Here is an 18,439-nt window from a genome sequence, read left to right as displayed (position 1 = left end):
TATAGCAGCAAAGCTAATACAGCTTGTGATTAAAAATGTTTAAAAATAGCTAATAAATCAGATTATCTTGAGGTATTATTTCTTGCAAGTCAAAATGGAGAGCAAAAAATCAACCCTAATTTTTAGTTTATGTATACACTGAAAATAGCAACAACAATAAAAATAAGCTTTTGTAGCAGACATATTCCATCTTCACTATTTTGCTACCTTTGGTAAATTACTGGGGCAGATCTTGAAGTTAAAAACCCATGTTTAGAAATAAGTGCACGCTTCACCCACTAAATATAGCAGCAGACTGTGTGCCCCTACGCAAAAACATTCTCATATCTAGTTTTAACTTTACATATAAAAATAACTTGGAGAAAATACAAAAAAACATTTTATTTTAACATGAAAATATCACAAAAATTAGTAAGCCTGAGATGTAGGGTTTTGGTGAAAAACAAGAGGCTTGTAGTGTTTTGGCTGCTGATAAAGATGCATGTATTGATAGCTGGGGTGAAAAGCAGAAGAATGCACTTATTTCTTCTGCATGTCAGTATCTTCAAACACAGTAAGCCACATGCACCCTTCTCTCCTTATGTAGATGCTGGTTCACCATGTTTAATTCCAGCGGAAGTGGATCTGACGTGGGCGGTCAGCCCCCTCCTTTACCAATGGCTTATGGAATTCACGTCCTGCACGAGAGTGGATATTTGCCCAACAAAACTCACAGTAATACTGCAGGCAAGTGACATTGGCACAAAAGAAAGGAGCAAACTTCCCACCGCACCGCGCACCCTGGCACTCGTCACACATCTGGTCATCCAACACGTATGGCTTTACCTCCACCTGTTGGAGCAAAACAGAAACAATTCCCATTAATAACTGTTTCTACCTGAAGTTGTATGAAGGCATTCATTTTTCTCTCATTTAAAAAAGAAGCTGAATAAACCCCCTGGAATCTGCAGTCAGTCATATTAATGCCTTTATATAACTGATAAGGTATTACTCGTTATCATTTATCACCTTCGACCCATCCACACTGCAGAACACCTCAAGGCAGATCTGTAGAAGTACTCTGTGCATGTAATAAACACCTGCATAAGAAACTTCCCCTAAATTACCCTGGGAGAGTATTCCTTGCAAACGATATGAACGTAAGTGTAGAAGAAAACACAATCACTCAAAGGTCTCCTAACTGGACGTTGACATGACAATTCTACAGGGTTTAGCAAAAAAAAAAACTGAACATATGAGACTATCCTTTAACATAGAATTTTTTTTTCAAGGGTCTCTGCATGTACTACATTTATGTGCAAATGAAAAGTACTTTCTGCAAGCTGTAATGCAGATCTTTTAGCAGAGCTGTTCACTGTAAACTCACCCCCTATTTTTAAAATATGGTCAAATATGGCGATGCCAATTTTAGTAATCTATTAGTTTTCTCTTTCTGTGGCTTTGAACTGTATAGGAATTTGTATTCAATACAAATCTGAAAATATTTTTTAAAGATCATTCTGCAAGTCTACAGACAGCTACAAACACCTGTCTTACATAGCTTCTTTCTCCCAAACTCATCTGACTGCCAGAATGGAAAAGTGGCAGGAGTCCAGTGGTAAATATGCATTATGTCTTTGCATAACTGTACTGCTTCAGACTGTGATCAGACAGGAAGAAGTACTTCATAATAAAACACAAAATGAGTTGATGCAGTCATTAAGGAATGTATTGTTGTATCCCACATTTTCCTCACTGCTGCATGAGATTTTTAACCTTAGATACTAATACTTCAGAAGATCACTACATACAGACATTGACTGTATGCTCTATACTCAGAATATGCCTCAAATACTAAGAACTTTAAAATGGTACTTTTCTCAGAGTATTTCCAGAGGAAAAAATTTACACATCCAGCTCCCTGCCCTGAAGTTTTACAGCTGAATAGGCTTCATGTTCTTAGCTTCAGAAGTAGAGGACATCCTAGAAAAATCAGAGTAAGTGTCTTCCAGTAATCTATATTCAGTATGAGCTCTACTTCTTATTTCACTACAATGACCTGCCTTATCACCAATTACACTCACACTTTCCAATAAACAGGTACCTTAGCAGTAACTGTGTTCGTGGCTCAGAATTACTGAAAGCATGAAGAAGCATTTATTTCAAGCTTCAGTGCACTAATGCACCAAGATCAGTACGAAGATGATTTCAAAAATATCAGAGAAGCACTTTGGGGAATGGAAATATTACATGACGTGGATGCAGACTGCTGGCATATGAAAGTTCACAGTACTTTAATGAATTGTTTGGAGTTGAAGCTCCAAAGAAATGTTTGGAGCTGAGCTTTCATACATGATAAAACAGGATGAGGAGTACCTTCCTGAAGAAAAACATCTGTTAGACACACTAAATATACCTACACATCAAAAGAAATGGAGACAAGCTACAGAGAACTTTGTTAAGGAAGAAGTTAACATCACAGACAATGTTTGTCAAGTGACTGTGGTACTAAGATTCCCAATTAAGGTTGGAAAAGGTATGTGCAAAAAAATGCTATAAATACTTTGAACTGATGTTCAGAAGGATAAACAGGTGAACTGCAAAATTTAGCAATTGAAAAAGACTTCTACACAGACAAAACTGGTTATGAAAAGAATGTGAAAGGACAGCAGACTGACAGAAACTGGATATAACTGGTATGGAAAGGAAATGCTGAGGTAAAGGACAGAACAGGCTCTGCCTCAAGGACTTCAGTGAGATACACACTGTATCACCTTGCTGGCCAACATACACAAACACCTCAGGTGAAGGCAGTACCCAAAGTAGGACTATCTTCCCCTAAACCACAAAACTAGTGGTTTATAGATTTATACTCACTGCTTGCTCATGTATAAATCAGCAGTAGTACTGATTTCAGATTATTTTCAGAGCTTGAAAAGGCATTAATGTAAAAGCTCTGTGGAAGTAAAAAAGTATTTCTGAAAATAGCCTTTTTCATACTTTCAGCTAAGATTCAAGGTGTTCCCTAAAATGATGCTCTTCTCTATGACTCCTCAGTAATGCAAATAACTGGGTGGTAATAAATATATGTAATTATATAAATAAGGATGGACCTTAAGATTTAATTAAAGAAGATTATTTATTAAAATAGTTAAGATTTGGGACTGCTGTATTTTGCCAGTGAAACCCCTCAGGAGTAGCACACATTTTTTAAAATAAGAAAAAAATGAGGATGGTACTAAAAATGTGGAAATTCCAAATTTAAGAGAACACTTGAATCAAGAGATTAATTTTTCAAGTGTTAGAAAAGCAACACTAAATAAAGAACATAAATTATTTCAAAAAAGAAGCTTTAAAAATTCAGATATTTAAAGAGAAAACCTAGAGCTTCCTGCCTTTCCCCCTCAACACCTCCAATCCACAAACAGCTATCTCCAGATTCTAACTGCGCTTGGTGGGGGTTGTTTGGATTGCTTTGCTTCTCGTGTGTGTTTTGGTTATATTTTTTTTTGGTAATTTGTGATGGAAGAAATCACTGAGTACTGTTTTTATAAATTAAGTTTCAATTGATGTAAGTCAAATACTGTGCTTCTCAGATCCAGCATTTGTGGCAGATTTTGTGCTGGTTTTTCTTTCCCCCCAAGCTCCAAGAGGCCTTCCATCACCCATTAACAACCTACATCCTTTTCTCTCCAAACAGCAAGCAGTGCCATTTCAAATGCCTGCTCGGCATCCAAAGAGCCCTTCAGATCTCTGGTGACCTACCATAAAAACCCAAAACCCAGCAAAACAACGTATGTGCAACTGCAGCCTTCAAAGCCAGGATGATGCCTTCTCTTACAAGATGGCACTGCCAGTCTACCACACACCTTTCTCCTGCAAATGACACACTTCCCATGGGAAGAGGAAGACCAAGATAAAAGTTCCCCATGATTTACAAGGTGCAAGTCCTCATCTCCCACTTTTGAGGGAGACATAATTTGGATTGCAACCAACTCCACGTCTCAATTTTCAAGTCAGGTGACTTCACAAACAAATGCCCGTTAGACAGTTCCTCAAAGAAACTTAATAATACTCAATTCTGAATCTAAATGACTCATTTAGCATTTGTTTAGAGGAAATTCTGGATTCTGGTCCTTACTCCCATTTTGTGCAAATACTCAAATGCAAGATGATTAACAGTTTTATATCCCCTCACTCAATACCAAGGCCATTTTTTTCTGTTACGTAAGTATCCAAAAAGCAGTTATAAGTCAACGACAGCTGCAAGTCACAAGGATAGCAATCCCATGACCAAAATGCAGCCATCACATCTAATTTAAAGCCTAGATGACTACCCACATCCACACCCACTCATCCTCTGGGAAGGTCCATGTTTGGGGATTTCAGCTCATAAGGCAAGCAGTTTTTGAGATTCACATACATAAAGCTGAATTACTCTGCCTATTTGAAAGGAGAGAAGCACATGCTGCCTCCTTAGAGCAGACTTCTGTTAACTGTACTATCTTCTTTTTCCTGCGTCTTTCACCTGCAGAGGAGACTGGACCTTGAACTACTTTACTTACTTGACCCTTCTTCCTGTAAGACCATAGCTTTTTTATTTTTTTAAGAACACCTATTAATGCCAGACTATCTCTGCAGCTCTTGACATCAAAACTAGTGACCCTTAAAACTGACATAATTTAGATGCCAGTTTTCTTTGCTACTCTTATATTTCTAATTAGGAGTTATGAAGTTCACTAGTCTTTTTAATGTAAGTTAGTTTTACTTTTCCTAGGAATAAGCAATTGTAGCAAATAGAAATATGCACTGGTTAAGTACAAAGAAGACTTTCAAACAGAAAAAGTAAGACCTTTTGTATTTTAGGTGTAAAGCCTCACCAACTTTCTGAGCACTGACAATCATGGTTGAAATTAAGGGCAGTTTGTAAGTATCAAGCTAATCTGAAGCCAATGAATACAAGAGTTTCTTATGAATGACAGAGGAATTATCACAGTATTTGGTTTCATTAGAACATGGGAGAGAAAAGGATTTTCAAGCCCTTTGCCTGTACACAATGAAACCAGGAAATCCAGAATGGGAAGAACATATGGTCCAACATATGTCAAAGGAACAAACTGCTGCTCTGTGGAAACATGTTGTTCGTCTGGGGGCATTCAGACATACTCCTGAAAGTAGTGGAGTTACATGAATGCTAAAAAAAAATACTGAAGCTGGCTTGAAAGCAAATCACATGCAATGCTACCACACTCTGAGAAGTTTCTTTACAGAGCAAAGCTCTTTTTTTAAATTTCTGTGTAACTTACTCGTTTATCAATATCGCCATGCTGAAGTTGAACAAACCGAGCACTGATGGCAGCAATGTAACTCTGCTGATTGGAAAAAGCAACACGTCCAGCACCTTTTGGGTATTTCAGCTCAGGGTCAGTGTCAATTCCTGCATAACAAACTCCCCCATAGAGACGGTCCATGATCATAGCCAATTCCACTATTAAGAAACAAAACAGCATTTATTCAAACTATTCTTACACTACAAACTTCAAAAATACTAGAAAAGTTAATTTTAATTATTGCTTTTTCAAGAGCCAATGAAACAGTACTAACAACATTAAAAAATATAATTATAGAAATAATATAAAATAAGCTATTAATTACTCAGCAGACAGATCTTGCACACTGTGGGTACATAAATCCAAGAACAATGGAATTGTACATTTTTGATAACGTGGAACTAGAACTCCAGGGTAGTTTTCTTCAGAGGATTACAGCAAAAGAGTTTTTGGGCAGGCATTGGATTGTAAGCTGTATAAAATAGATCCTCATGCCACGAATTCCTTGGTACATGTTCTCTGGCTTTCCTAATGCTCTACGTCCTACTTGAATTTAAAAATGTCATTAGCATCTTTTCATCAGCCATATAGAACTTGATTATCTCTACAGTGCTATACTTACCATAGATACTGAGGTTCAGAGAAGCAAAAGTTTCAAATTTTACAAATCAACTACCTTGGCAATTCTCTGACTGCCAGATTATACTGAATTCAGCTGAAATTCACTGGGGTGGAAAACACTGTTTTTTCAGAATTAGAATCCTCTGTATTAGGATATAGAGGTGCCAGCAGTCCTTGATGTTCAATAGCTGTTTGAAGAGTTTCCTTAAGTTTTACTGGTTTTGTGAAGTCATTATTCTCATTTCACAATGCCATAAAAGTTTCATTTTCACATACACAGAGCATTTGCGAGCTTAGCATAAGAATGCATCCATTAAATTTATCACAGACATTCAGCACAGTAATATGGAACATTGGACTGAATTTAAAGAAAAATTAATCTGTACTTGGAACATACGGTGTTTACACTCATTTACAGAGCTTGCAGTACAGTCAAAAGTAGAGTCTTAAAAGTAAAATACCAAAAAAGCTTGAGCATTGCAAAATAGAAAAAGTTAAGATCCTTTGTATTCCAAATTTGCACTATTACTTTCTGGTTTTCTTACATCTTTCATCTAAAAGTTCATCTTTCTCTAAGAATAAAATTCATTACTAGCTATGAAAGACTAATGAAATCTAGAAGCCATTCTAGTAATAAAGGGGATTTGAACCACTGTATGGTTTGCTTCTACTTCCAACATTCACTGCAACCTACCTACTAGAAGGCCACGTAAAACATTGTGAAAGGCTACTGCAGACAATCTGAAAAAGCAGACTATCCAGGCTGTACATCAACCATTCCACAGCTACAGAAACATTTATTTTTTTTCTTCACACCTCTGGCAAGAATCTAGAAAGAGTCCTGCAATCTCATATAATGTTATGCCATAAAAGATAGTGCTAGCTCTCTGAATTTCTTCCTTTTTCCTCTACGCCTACTTGTTCAAGTACTCTATCACTGGTGTTGTGTGTGTAACCTGACAGCAGCAGAAGAGCAGCTAATGCACAATGACAAGCAGGTACAAATACCACTCCATAGTCATGGAGCAGGGCAGAGATGAGAGATGTTTCCATAGCATTATTTTAAAACCAAACTCTTTGTTTTATGCCTCTTGTGCCATAGCTTACGCTACAGCTATAAAGAGGTAACACTTTCCAGCAAATCTCAATAATTAATTGTGATTTATGGCCAAACATAGACAGTAGAGAAATTTAAGAATCCATGACTATTGTACAGCAGTCAAAACTACCAAGACTATTCAATTAATATTCATCTATATCTATATATAGCTACAAAAAATTATGCATAGTACAAATTATTTCTAATAATTTCTCACTTTAAAAAATTGCCACAGATTCTACCCACCAGCTCTTAATGGTCGAGGGACTCCTCCGACAAAAATTGTTTTCCGAGGATCAAGTGGTTGCGAACCATCCATCACAAAGTCACTATCACTGAGATTCCAGGGACGGATCTGAACCTATTAAATTGGGAAAGAAAATAGTATCCTACTTTAGGTTTCACTGCAATGTGGAAATATGTTTATCAGCCTATACAAATTGTTAGTCATAACCTCATTACTTTAGCATGTCTAGTTGCTTTGTTTTAATGCTATTAATTCAAAATACTATGAGTTTAAAACAATCCAAGTGTTCCAGATGTTGAGCTCTGCCAACAGTGGCTTACTTCTAATTTTTTTCATCTTCACAATTTCCAATGCTGCTTTAGACAGATGGCAGCCCCAGCCTGCAGGCCACTGACTGTGTACTTACTGGCTTGTCCTTGATAGTGGGGCTGGAAACACACAGATAGAGCTTTCCATCTTCTTCAATGCAGGCATCAATCAGGGCCTGTACAGAACTCTCTTCTTGGAACAGGAGGAATGCGTAACCTGGAAAAAAACCCAAACCAATTGATTGATTTTCTCTTATCTTTATTTTACAGAATCATCTTTACCACTCATTTTTCCATACAAAAGTACAAAAGAAAGTCAAACTAATTCTTTCATATTAGTCATCTTCTTTAACTATGTACTATATTGCCATAATTACCAGAACTTCCATCTGTAAAGTAATTGTCAGATGAGACTAATAACCAAATAAAAGCAAACATGTCTGCTCTATCATGCACTGTAAGTCTAGGCTAAACATCATTCATTGGCTGCCCTGGACATTATACAATGAAAATCCGACTTGGCACAAAGAACTAATCTCTATTCTGGAGATTAGATCAAAGTATTTTATTACGTAAGTGACCCAGCAAACCTTTCAAACACTACCAAAAAGAAGAATTAAAATGCTTATTTAATTCTACATAAAACCAAAGAGAAAAGCAAAGAACCTGACACATTACTTTCACAGTTACAGTATGAGATACACTGAATTTGTTACTTTACAAATACGCCAATAGCATAATTAGGGTTGTATACTAAAACAAACTTTAAAGCTACCATAACTCACATTTCTTTCTGAGATTACTACCAAGTTTAGAATTTTCACACTAAGTTATGTTTAATGACTTTGATGGAGAAGTAAATGCTGAAGCAGCTGCTCTAGAGTGGGCTTTGGAACATGGATGCTTTACCAAGCCTTTTGGAAATCTTGCTGCATTTCTGAGAGAAGCTAATTAACCACCAGCCACTTCTTACTGCAAACAGACACTGCAGGTTATCAAGGTAAAGGTGGTAGGTTGTATCTTGAAGACCATTAAACAATCAGTGCAATGTAAGATTTAAGAAACAAACGCACAACTGATTTTAGACATGTGGGAACAAGAACGGGATTTTAAGAAAAAGCTGTAGGGTTTATACTGGTCCTTCCAATGAGTTGTACCTTATTTCTTACCCCTGATACCACAGTCCCATCACAGCTACATAAAGGGGACATATGACAGGATTTTATGTATTCTATATTTTTATTTTTATCCTATTTAGTTTCATAAAAAGTATGTCATAGGGAATCTTTGGACTTGGGCTGAAGCATTTTCTTGTAAAGCCTATTCTTCACTGCTGAACTGTAAATTTTTAATGATGACCTGTTTAACTTAAATTCAATCAGCAATAATTTAGATTCAAAATCTGTTTTAATGGGGATATAGTACAGTATTTTTCACAGAATTTAAAATCCACATATTACCCATGCAAAACTCAGTGAATGGGGGCATATGCCAACTGGCATGGGTGAGATAAGCTCCATGTAACTGTCCTTACTTGGTCAGAAGCACACACACATTCCAGCTTGAGTGGAGAGCCCAGTACAAGAATGATGGGAGTGCAAAAACTTGATTAATCAAAGGGAGGGTTAATTGCACATGATACTGTCTAAGGAATCAGAGATACAAAGATTCTCCAGATACTGATTTTTCATCAGTTCTTCTCCTAATGCAGTTCAAAGGTACTGCCATATGGTTCCAGATGTACAAGGTTGCTAAGTGCCTCCATATAATCTACCACCTCTATGTCTGCAGCTATTAATATGCTTAACTGCAGCAACTTGCAAAAAGATAGAAAATTCAAGTACAGGAACTCAAGGAGTGATAAAGATTATTACAGATTTCACAGAATATTCTGAGTTGGATGGGACACAAAGATCTCTTGAATCCATCTCTTAAGTGAATAGCCCATATAGGGACTAAATCCAGAACCCGGATTTTTATTAGCACTATGCTCTATATAACTGAGCAAACCTCAGGGTCACTTCATAGTACCACTCCTGACATGGAAAGGAAAGCAATAGAAAAAACATACATTTATACTGCCTTCTCAACCTCATCTAAAAAACATGTACTCATGTGTTGGTTTATATCACTAATTCAAAGCTTCAGAAAGCATTGTGTCATGAGCTCAGCTGTACTACTCCCCTCTGAAGGAGCAGTACACAGCTCCAGACCTTCCATGATTTACAAAGCTCACTAAAGAGATGGACTGGTGAGCACTGGAACAAAAAACACATCAGCCAAGTTTGAAAAGCCAAGATGACTGAAGAGTCCTACCAAATCAAAACTTTTCATGGTATTCATTAAAACTTTTTTTTTTGGTATTCATTATTTAAAGAATGAATCAAAAGCAAAGCATTCTGGACTAGATTTATACTAACATGATTTTCTTAGCAAGGAAGAAAATTATTTATTTCAAAGTAATATGAAAGTTTACCAGAGGGAGAAAACATGCTTCTTGTTATCCATATTCTGTGTAGAAACCAGAGAGCAGCTTTAAGTTTTATCAACCTCCAGCTAATTCCTGTCACTAATGGCTTAGAGGAGGGGTCAAGAAAATCAGTGCAAGCTAGCATGGCACTGCCCATCTAGTGCCAGGCCCATGACTGCAGTGGTATTTTGAGTTGGGGCTGGTTCCTCCACTGTCCTGACAGACTCTCCACAGTCTGAGGTCACTAAATGGCCTCAGAACAGTGCTTGCCTAGAGACTGCTGCCCCTTAAATCAGAAAGAATCAGTCCAAGTGGCAGGTTAACGCAGACAATGGATCTACAAAATCCATCTTTCAGTTTTTCCTTTAGTCATCTTTGATGGAGAATAAACTCCAAAACACATGTAAGATGAAAAAAACGTGGTGCTGCACTATATTTGTGAGACCCATGTATCTAGTCTTTTAGATATTCTCAGTCTAGGTAAATGAATCAAGCTCAATTACTTATGTTACAGTGACTTGAATTGCCCTCTGTACTTCACTGGCTGTACTGGCCAGATTCACATTGATTAAAGGAAGCTTAGACACTAATCACACATGAAGATACCTACAGTTACTTGCCTGAATCCTGAGTTTGATCCTATCCAGTGTGATCAAAGTAGCAGGTAACAAGTTCAACAGAACTTGTATGGACCTGGGATTTTGCTTCTGAAACTAGAAGCAGAACATTTCCAACTTGAGTTTTTCAGCTAGTCAGCTCTGAGTTAGCAACTTGGAACCTTGAAGAAAGAAGTTACTGCACAGCTGTTGTCATACAAGGCAGAAGCAACAACCAGTTAGAATAAGGCTGGGGACATTGTCCAGTTTAAATCAGATTATCCTCTGAGACAGCCTATAAATAGTTCAGAGGTCACAAACAACTGGATGTATTTTGGAAGGCATTTTTTGAATTTCCATATCTTTATGGCACCATTTCTTTTCATTATCAGCAGGAGGAGTCCTCAACCCAGCAAGTTACTTTGGACATGTGTATTGTTTCACAAATAAGTGTATTTGCCAACTACGTAATAACGTGAGTTATGATAAACAGTGGCAAGTCAGAAAGGAAGGAATTCTGCATCACAGTTGGCAGATCACTGTTACAGACTTTGTACTTTGAGCTCAATTGAGAGTTTTTTTCAGAACAGAGCTTCCTTGTAAGATCAGTGTAAAGTTGTAAAAATTCCTGTTATGTTTTGATTAAATTTTGTGGTGAACCAACACAAAATGTAATTAGTTAAGAACAAGCAGTTGGTGTTTCTCAGGAGGCAGCCAGCCTTGATGGATCAAGACACTTTCTGAATTTCTTTCAGCAAGGAAACTTATTATGAACTTGGCCTTCCCTCAGGACCTTCTGTAAGCAGAGAGCTTGGAAGGAAGCACAGTCTGGAAAACTAAATAGTAACAAAAAAAAAAAAAGAAAAAAAAACCAACCCAAAACAAAACAGGCTTCATCTCTTCACCACCGAGAAGACTTACATGAATTAGTCCAGAATGGCCTAATTCTGAGATGTCTTTGGAAAGCAATACTATAGCAAATCTCTAATGAAACTGAACAAGAAAAATATAGACACTGAATTAATTTCATGCAGAGTGACAATTTAGAAAATGGAGACTGAAAATAATAAAAAACATTAATTCCCTGAACTAATATAGTATGTGTTTCTCATCTGGTAATTACTGATTTATCTCAAAGTGCTTTTTTGCCTATCCTTAGCCATTTCTTATTCTTACATCTTATTAATGTATGTATACATGGTTCTTGTCTGTTCACACAAGTAATACCAATGAAATATGATTTTTAATGAAATTCTTCCGCAAAATAATTATGGGTCGCATGTACTGCTTTGAACAAAAGAGATATGTACACAGTAACACTCAGCAGTTGTATGTTTCCAGAGTATTTATAAAGAGAAATTGACACTGTATTTTAAATGTGTAAGGCTACACACAAAAAATACTGCATAATGCAGCAAACTAAAAATGAGGCTGAAGTGTCAAGATAGAACATTAAATGCTTTTATGTTTCAAGTAAGGATCAGTTAACCATGGGAAATCAACTTAGCACTTAGGTTGCAAATGTTTCCTGAATTAATTAGATCAATACACTGAAGTTCTTCTACTGGTATTCTCTGCCTTTAAGAAGTTCTACTTACAACACAGTTTGGGTTTTTTTCTTACTGCAATTATAAACAACCCAACTATATGAAAAAGCTTTATCAAATAAGGAAGTCTGAAAATACATCCTTAAGATGTTCAGATGCTGAGATAGGACTATCTCCTTGGAAACAAATGCCAGAATCCATTCCTTTCAGGTAGGAATATATTACATCTTCTGTCTTCTATATATTCATCACAGACTCGGTGAGATGCATCTTCTTCAAAGAGTTCCTTGGGAATTTCTCTTGGTAATTTATGAAGAGACATGCAGTCTAAGATAACCAAATTTAACTTGACAGTAGCTTTGTGGGCTGGGTTGACAATCAAAAAAGCCAAAGTCTCTTTGTTTGCCTTAGAATTTCTATGTAGCATTCATAAATGCTATTCAAATGCTTTCCATTCCAATTCCCACTCTTTAGAGGGCCCATTGGGGATAATAATCCTGTCTTTTCTCCAGCATAGATGCACAGATAAATAAAGAATCAGTTTACAAAAGAACTATACCTACATTTGTCACTTCTACAGAAGGAATGAATTGTTGCATTCTCTATAAAATCAGCAATTTCTGCATTGCTTTCATGTCTGGATCACACTTCTGCATTTATTTTACATGTAACAATACAAGATTGTACATGTACAGAGATATACTTGATCTACAGAATGGTTTTTCCAACACTTTGTAAGTAAAAGTAAAAAATCTAATCTAACAGCAACACCAGAAATAGGTTTTTTTAAAAAAATCAATATTTAACCATTTAACAAAAAGCTTGGAGCTTCAACAGGAAATTCATATCTTAAAAGTGAAAGATACATATTTTGTTATCTTGACCAGATAAGCAAATGCATCCTTCTGCATCGTGCCTTTAACTTCCTAGGAAAATATTTATCTAAGATTTTGTCTTAAAAAATTTGATCAAATTTCAGTTTTGGAAACTAGACAGAAATACAAATACAGAAGTGATGATCAATGATGCATACAACTACAGTGTTGATCAGGCTCAATAACAAAATAACAGGTTTTAGACTCAGTATGTAAAGGAACCATACCTGGACCTTCACTGAACCAACAGATTTAAGTGTTCACAGGGATTCTACATTATACTCTTTGGAAAAAGATGAGAGAGTTTCCCAGAGCAAGATTTGCACTCAGAAACAGGTCAAAACCTTCTAACTCTCTTACCTTTTGGTGGAAAATAGGACTTGCTCTCTGCTTTGTGAGGCCAGTCTACTACCAAGGGCCCAAATCGTCTGAAGCTGGCAGTAATTTCATCTAAAACCATGTAAAATAGTTGCAATTAAAGAAATGACATAACTCAATAAAAAAATACTATCAAGCAAAGACCTCTGCTTCTAGCAAAGGTTGACATTTCATGGGAAGAAAAACAAAACAAACTTTACAAGTTTCATAAACAAAAGACTTAAATAGATGCATCTTCCAGAGTGTTAATATTTATACAACATATTTCTTGTGATTTTAATCTTACATTTTTTTTTCATTGCTTAAAACCAGCAGTGATTCAGAAGCATATGGGCAACTAAAGCCATTTGTGGAAACTTGCGCAGTACTTCCTTAATTTCAAATCAGAATCTGGTTTGAATGAAATCAAATAAATTTACTGTTTAGTGATGTACAGTTCAGAGCTTTGTAAGTAGGTATTTATATACGAAGTAACACCACAATTAACATGCTAGCAGTTTCCTATATATAGGAAATATATACAAGATATCTACCCTATAGCAAACACTATGCATGTATCAGAGATAGAAATTTATAATTGTCTATTTAAAGATGCTTCCAACAACCATGAATAGTTTTGCTGCAAGATCTACTATGCCCCTTGCACAACTTTCTATCCCAGCCACACCTACATGTCAGTGACTGGAAAAGCCTTGGCCATGGGTTAAAAATACTCCAAACTATATAAAAGCAGGAACTCAAACACAAGTGTCATCAATTTCTTTCAGTAATATCCTGCCATCATCATATAAACAGGGAGGAGAGAAATAAAATGTATTTCCATATGGTTTTGTTTAGCATTAGTGTTACAGGCAACTGTGCTGAAGCGTATCAAAATAAATCCCTTAGTAGATAATAGGAGAGCATTTCAATGAAAATGGAACCAAAATCTGGTCTTTCCATGTCTGAAAGTTAATTAAACACAGTCAGCTTATTTGGTTTGCATGTTATTCTAGGATTACCATGAACCTCCTAACAGCACTTCCATTTACATTATAAAGTTAACATGTAATTTACATTTATCTGCACAGGAGAAACCTCCTATTAAACAGCACAATTACTTCAAATCACCACTGGTGTACAAAGCATTTTCAGATGGCTAACAATCCGAGTTTCTGTAGCAGAGTCTCTGTTCAACACATCAAGAGTGCTCTGCCACTTGACCTTGCTCTGCTTAAGTTTCTCTATTTCTCAACAGGACTAACGTTAACCTTTCTATATCACTGCTGAGATCTTCAGGTAAGAGTGAAATAGAATATGAAATTCATTTATGAATGGAAATTTCCTATGACTACAGAATAAAACAGACTCAGAGGAGGGCTAAGATGTGTTTGAAAGGAATATGCAGGATAAGCAGGAGCATGTACTCCAGGCATTACATGCAACTCTAATCTGCAAGTGCAGAATCAGAAACAACTGCACCATCCCAAAAGCAAAAAAGATGATACTAAGCTCAACACACCCATCAACATACATAAAGAACATGTAGCTACAGCTTTTTGCACAGCATTATTTTGCTGAGTGGCTTATTTTTACTAATAAAGTCAGGTTTTTTCATGACCTGTTTTTGTTACTCCCTCCAAACATAGTCTGCTCGGTTTTCAGGCAGCTCACCTTCATCAATATCTGGTGGAAGACCTCCAACGAACACTTTCCGAGAAAAACGCTCAATTCGTTCTCCGTTCTGATGAGCTGAATAGCAGGTAGGGGAATTCAAGACTCCAACTTGATCACTGTGACCATCATCCAGCAAGCCATCATCTATTGGGAAGAGGGAAGAACGGCCTTAAAAAGAAAAGATAATAATGTACATTAAAATAATTCTGTGGCAGTATATGGTTTTGCAATTTTAGGGAATGGGGAATAGCAGTCTGGAGAGTCAAAATGAAAACACCAATATATTAGAAAAGTTGACATTAGTTTAAAGAAAAATTAGGAGAGTGAAAAAATGTGTTAAAACTTCAAAATGGAATTTCAAGATTGCAAGCTGAAATCACTTTAAGTGTATACTTCATATTACATTATATGGTAGTTGCTCTGCTGCATCCAGTAGGTAAGTGGTAATTTTGTTTTAATTAAAGGGTCTTATTTATGAAAAGAAAATATTACAGATTGCTTAAGTGAATTTTGTTAGTCTCCCTTTGGTTTAGCTTCAAGTTAAACTGATAACTTCCTCTACCTGAATAAGTACAGTGTGTCTAAACCCCTTAAATTTTAATTGAACAGGGAAACAAAACACTATCACAAGTTTCAAACATGTATTTCTAAAGGTATCGGATGCTGCTAAATAAGAATATACTCAATTTCTAAGAAAGCAAAAGAGAATTTTAGTAAATGTGTAAAATGTAACACTTGAAAAATGAGTCACAATGCTGATTTATTCTTCTCACTCTCAATTTACTACATTTTTTGGAGGGAAGCCTTGTGGTGGTTCCTAACATGTAGTAAACTCCAGTGAGTTTACTGTTAGCCTGAAAAGCAAGTAAAATCTGAGGAGTTCACAGGATGGCTTTGCAAATGCAATCTGACCCCAACAGACACTTGGAGCGCAGAGGGAAGTGAAAATATGCTAATTCTGTCCCACATATTTCTTCCCCATTTCATATTTACAAATTTTGTACAACTCCGAACAAAAAAAATATTCAGAAGGCCAGGATATTTATCTTGGCATATTCAATGTTTTATTGCTTTAGTCAGCAACATTAAGATTAATGATAGCTTCAAATTCAGAAGTCAGTCTTTTAATTGCAAAAAGCCCCAAAAGAAAGAGTTTGTGAAGCAAAACAAATGATCCACATCACCATTTCTTCTGAAATGCCATTCTCCCTGTTTGCCACTCATTTAAAAAATAATCATTTAATTAATTCAACTGCTTTCCCAAAAGAAGCAAGAAAGCCAAATCAAAAAACAACCTAGTACGCTTTTGGGAAGCAAGCTAGTTTTTAATTTTAAATAGACAACTTTTTCCAGATTCACCCACTGAAAACCCACAGTCAGGACCAGTAGGCCCCTGACAGCTGAGTCCACAGGCTATGAGCAATACTGCAGTCTTTAATTCTCCAGCTCAGGAGAATATTAGCAGTAAAGCCTGGTAGAAAGAGCAGCAGATCCAGTACTGACCAGCTGGGGGTGAGAGCAGTATGAAAGCCCTTAATTTCCAGAAGACCACCTCAGAATCAGGTAGTTAAAAGACAAGGGTGGAAAACAGACAGCAAATATTATGACCAACTACTTATGCTATGGTAATGCCTATTGACACTGATGTGGTATCTCAACAAAAAAAAAACTGAATGAAAGCACAGGACGATATAAAACAACCAAATATCATAAAGTATCACGAGGAGCACAAAATTAAAAGCAGGACTGCAGCACTGTATCAGGTAACAAAGAATGTTAACTACATAATTTTTATGGTGGCATATCTGCGTCTTCAGCAGACATCCAATGAAGAGGAGTACAGCAAATGTAGAAAGCTATAGTAGGCTCCTCCTTTCCATTAGGATTGGTGGTAGGCATGTTTGAGAATGACTAGTGGGGAGCAAGAGATGCTTGGTCTCGTAAGGACACATTAAACAGGACTGCAACGGATCAGCAGAGCTGCCTGAGAAAGTGGAAGCATGTAGCTGGTCCTCAGTGGGACAGAAAAGTGAGCGAGCAATGAAGACACATAGCTAACATAGCTGGATGAAGCAGGCAAGAAGATTCCTCTTGTATATCAACTACTTAGGCACAAGAGGAGCAAGATTCAATTTGTGACTGTAGCAGCTGCATAGTATAGATTTTAATTTCAGTTATGAAGACAAGTAAGAATGATCAAATCTTTAAGATGTATATCTTAACAAGTGGTAAGATTTGGTTGCATAACCAAAAAAGCTGGATGCAATGAATTTCTGAATTACTGAAGTGAATGATGGAGAAGATGGAGCAGTTACCATAATGACAGTGACAGGAAGAAGTGCATAATGGAATAAATAAGACTCATATTGCAGGAACCTGCAGGTAACTGAAAGTGGAAATTTTAAGACATTCCACTAATGGAGGAGAGTTAGTCTCAATATCTTAAATCTAAAATTACTGTAATTTAGCTTGGTTTATAAGAAGTGCTTCTTAGACAATAAAACTTACAATACAGACAAGTATATAAAGGGGAAAACAGTCTTAGAATAACCTTCAGAATAATTTATTTGTACCCACAGACCCATGTTAAAATCTAAGAACAATGTGAGAATTGTTCTTTACAAATAAAACCAGCAGAACATGTTCTGAAGTGACACCAGAGAGCTCAGTTTAACTTTAATGCGGGTAAAGGTTTGCCAAAAGCACTGAAGCTCCTCTGAGAGCTAAGGTGACAAGAAGGAAAATAGATAAACACTTTCAGAGTAACATGGTCTTTATGACTCCTATTACTTTCTTCTCCATCCTCTTCACTTCTAAATGTCTCTCAGATAAAGAAAGCAAAAAGGTAATTTGCTTTTCCATTTCAACAGGCTTTCACAATTCTCCTGATGAGTGTGAATAAAAAGGATTAGCCCTTCTAAACACTTGTTTCTTTTTGTTTTATGACAGTAAAAAATTAAGCAGAATCTGGCAGAATTGTCAGAATGATTGTACTAACTGTTACATCCACTGGCCATGATCTACAACATCATCTCTCTCCTGATTATGGCTATCAAGCACTAGGTTATGAACCAATGCAGAGACCAAGACAGACACGTGAACTGATGTGTATGTGGTGAATACTAGAAGCTACCAAAGATCTTGGTAGTTTGTTCTTGCATGTTTTACATGGTCTTTATAATAATTTCACATCACATCCTAGCACAGTTAAACCGGTAGAGCTTTTCAAGGTTAGTGAGCATCTATTGGCTTATACTATGAAGATCTGTTTACTACTTCTAAGAGCAGTCTACTAAATTTCCTGTTAAGTTTAGAAAGGCTTTTTGCTTTTAT

At 36.4% G+C, this 18,439-nt stretch overlaps 1 protein-coding gene across 6 annotated transcripts in view; it reads right to left on the bottom strand.

The window, feature by feature from the left end:
* CPEB2 (cytoplasmic polyadenylation element binding protein 2) overlaps nucleotides 1–18,439 on the bottom strand; it is a 51,292-nt gene that overhangs the window by 3,133 nt on the left and 29,720 nt on the right. For 5 of the 6 annotated variants that reach the window (XM_084205075.1, XM_084205079.1, XM_084205072.1 and 2 more), the window contains 6 exons: nucleotides 15,104–15,274; nucleotides 13,433–13,522; nucleotides 7,683–7,801; nucleotides 7,276–7,390; nucleotides 5,286–5,467; nucleotides 1–831 (listed from right to left, as the gene is read on the bottom strand). The exon at nucleotides 1–831 is cut by the window's left edge and continues 3,133 nt beyond it. In XM_084205075.1, the coding sequence (XP_084061201.1) occupies nucleotides 604–831; nucleotides 5,286–5,467; nucleotides 7,276–7,390; nucleotides 7,683–7,801; nucleotides 13,433–13,522; nucleotides 15,104–15,274 (905 nt within the window). In that variant the 3' untranslated portion in view covers nucleotides 1–603. The remainder of the gene's footprint in view (nucleotides 832–5,285; nucleotides 5,468–7,275; nucleotides 7,391–7,682; nucleotides 7,802–13,432; nucleotides 13,523–15,103; nucleotides 15,275–18,439) is intronic. The other variant, XM_084205074.1, reaches the window with a different exon arrangement.

This window comes from Fringilla coelebs, assembly GCF_963513975.1.
Source record: "Fringilla coelebs genome assembly, chromosome: 4".
NCBI classification, from domain to species: domain Eukaryota; kingdom Metazoa; phylum Chordata; class Aves; order Passeriformes; family Fringillidae; genus Fringilla; species Fringilla coelebs.
The sequence above is the reverse complement of the archived record's forward strand: the minus strand, read 5'-3'. Positions and strand labels throughout refer to the sequence as shown.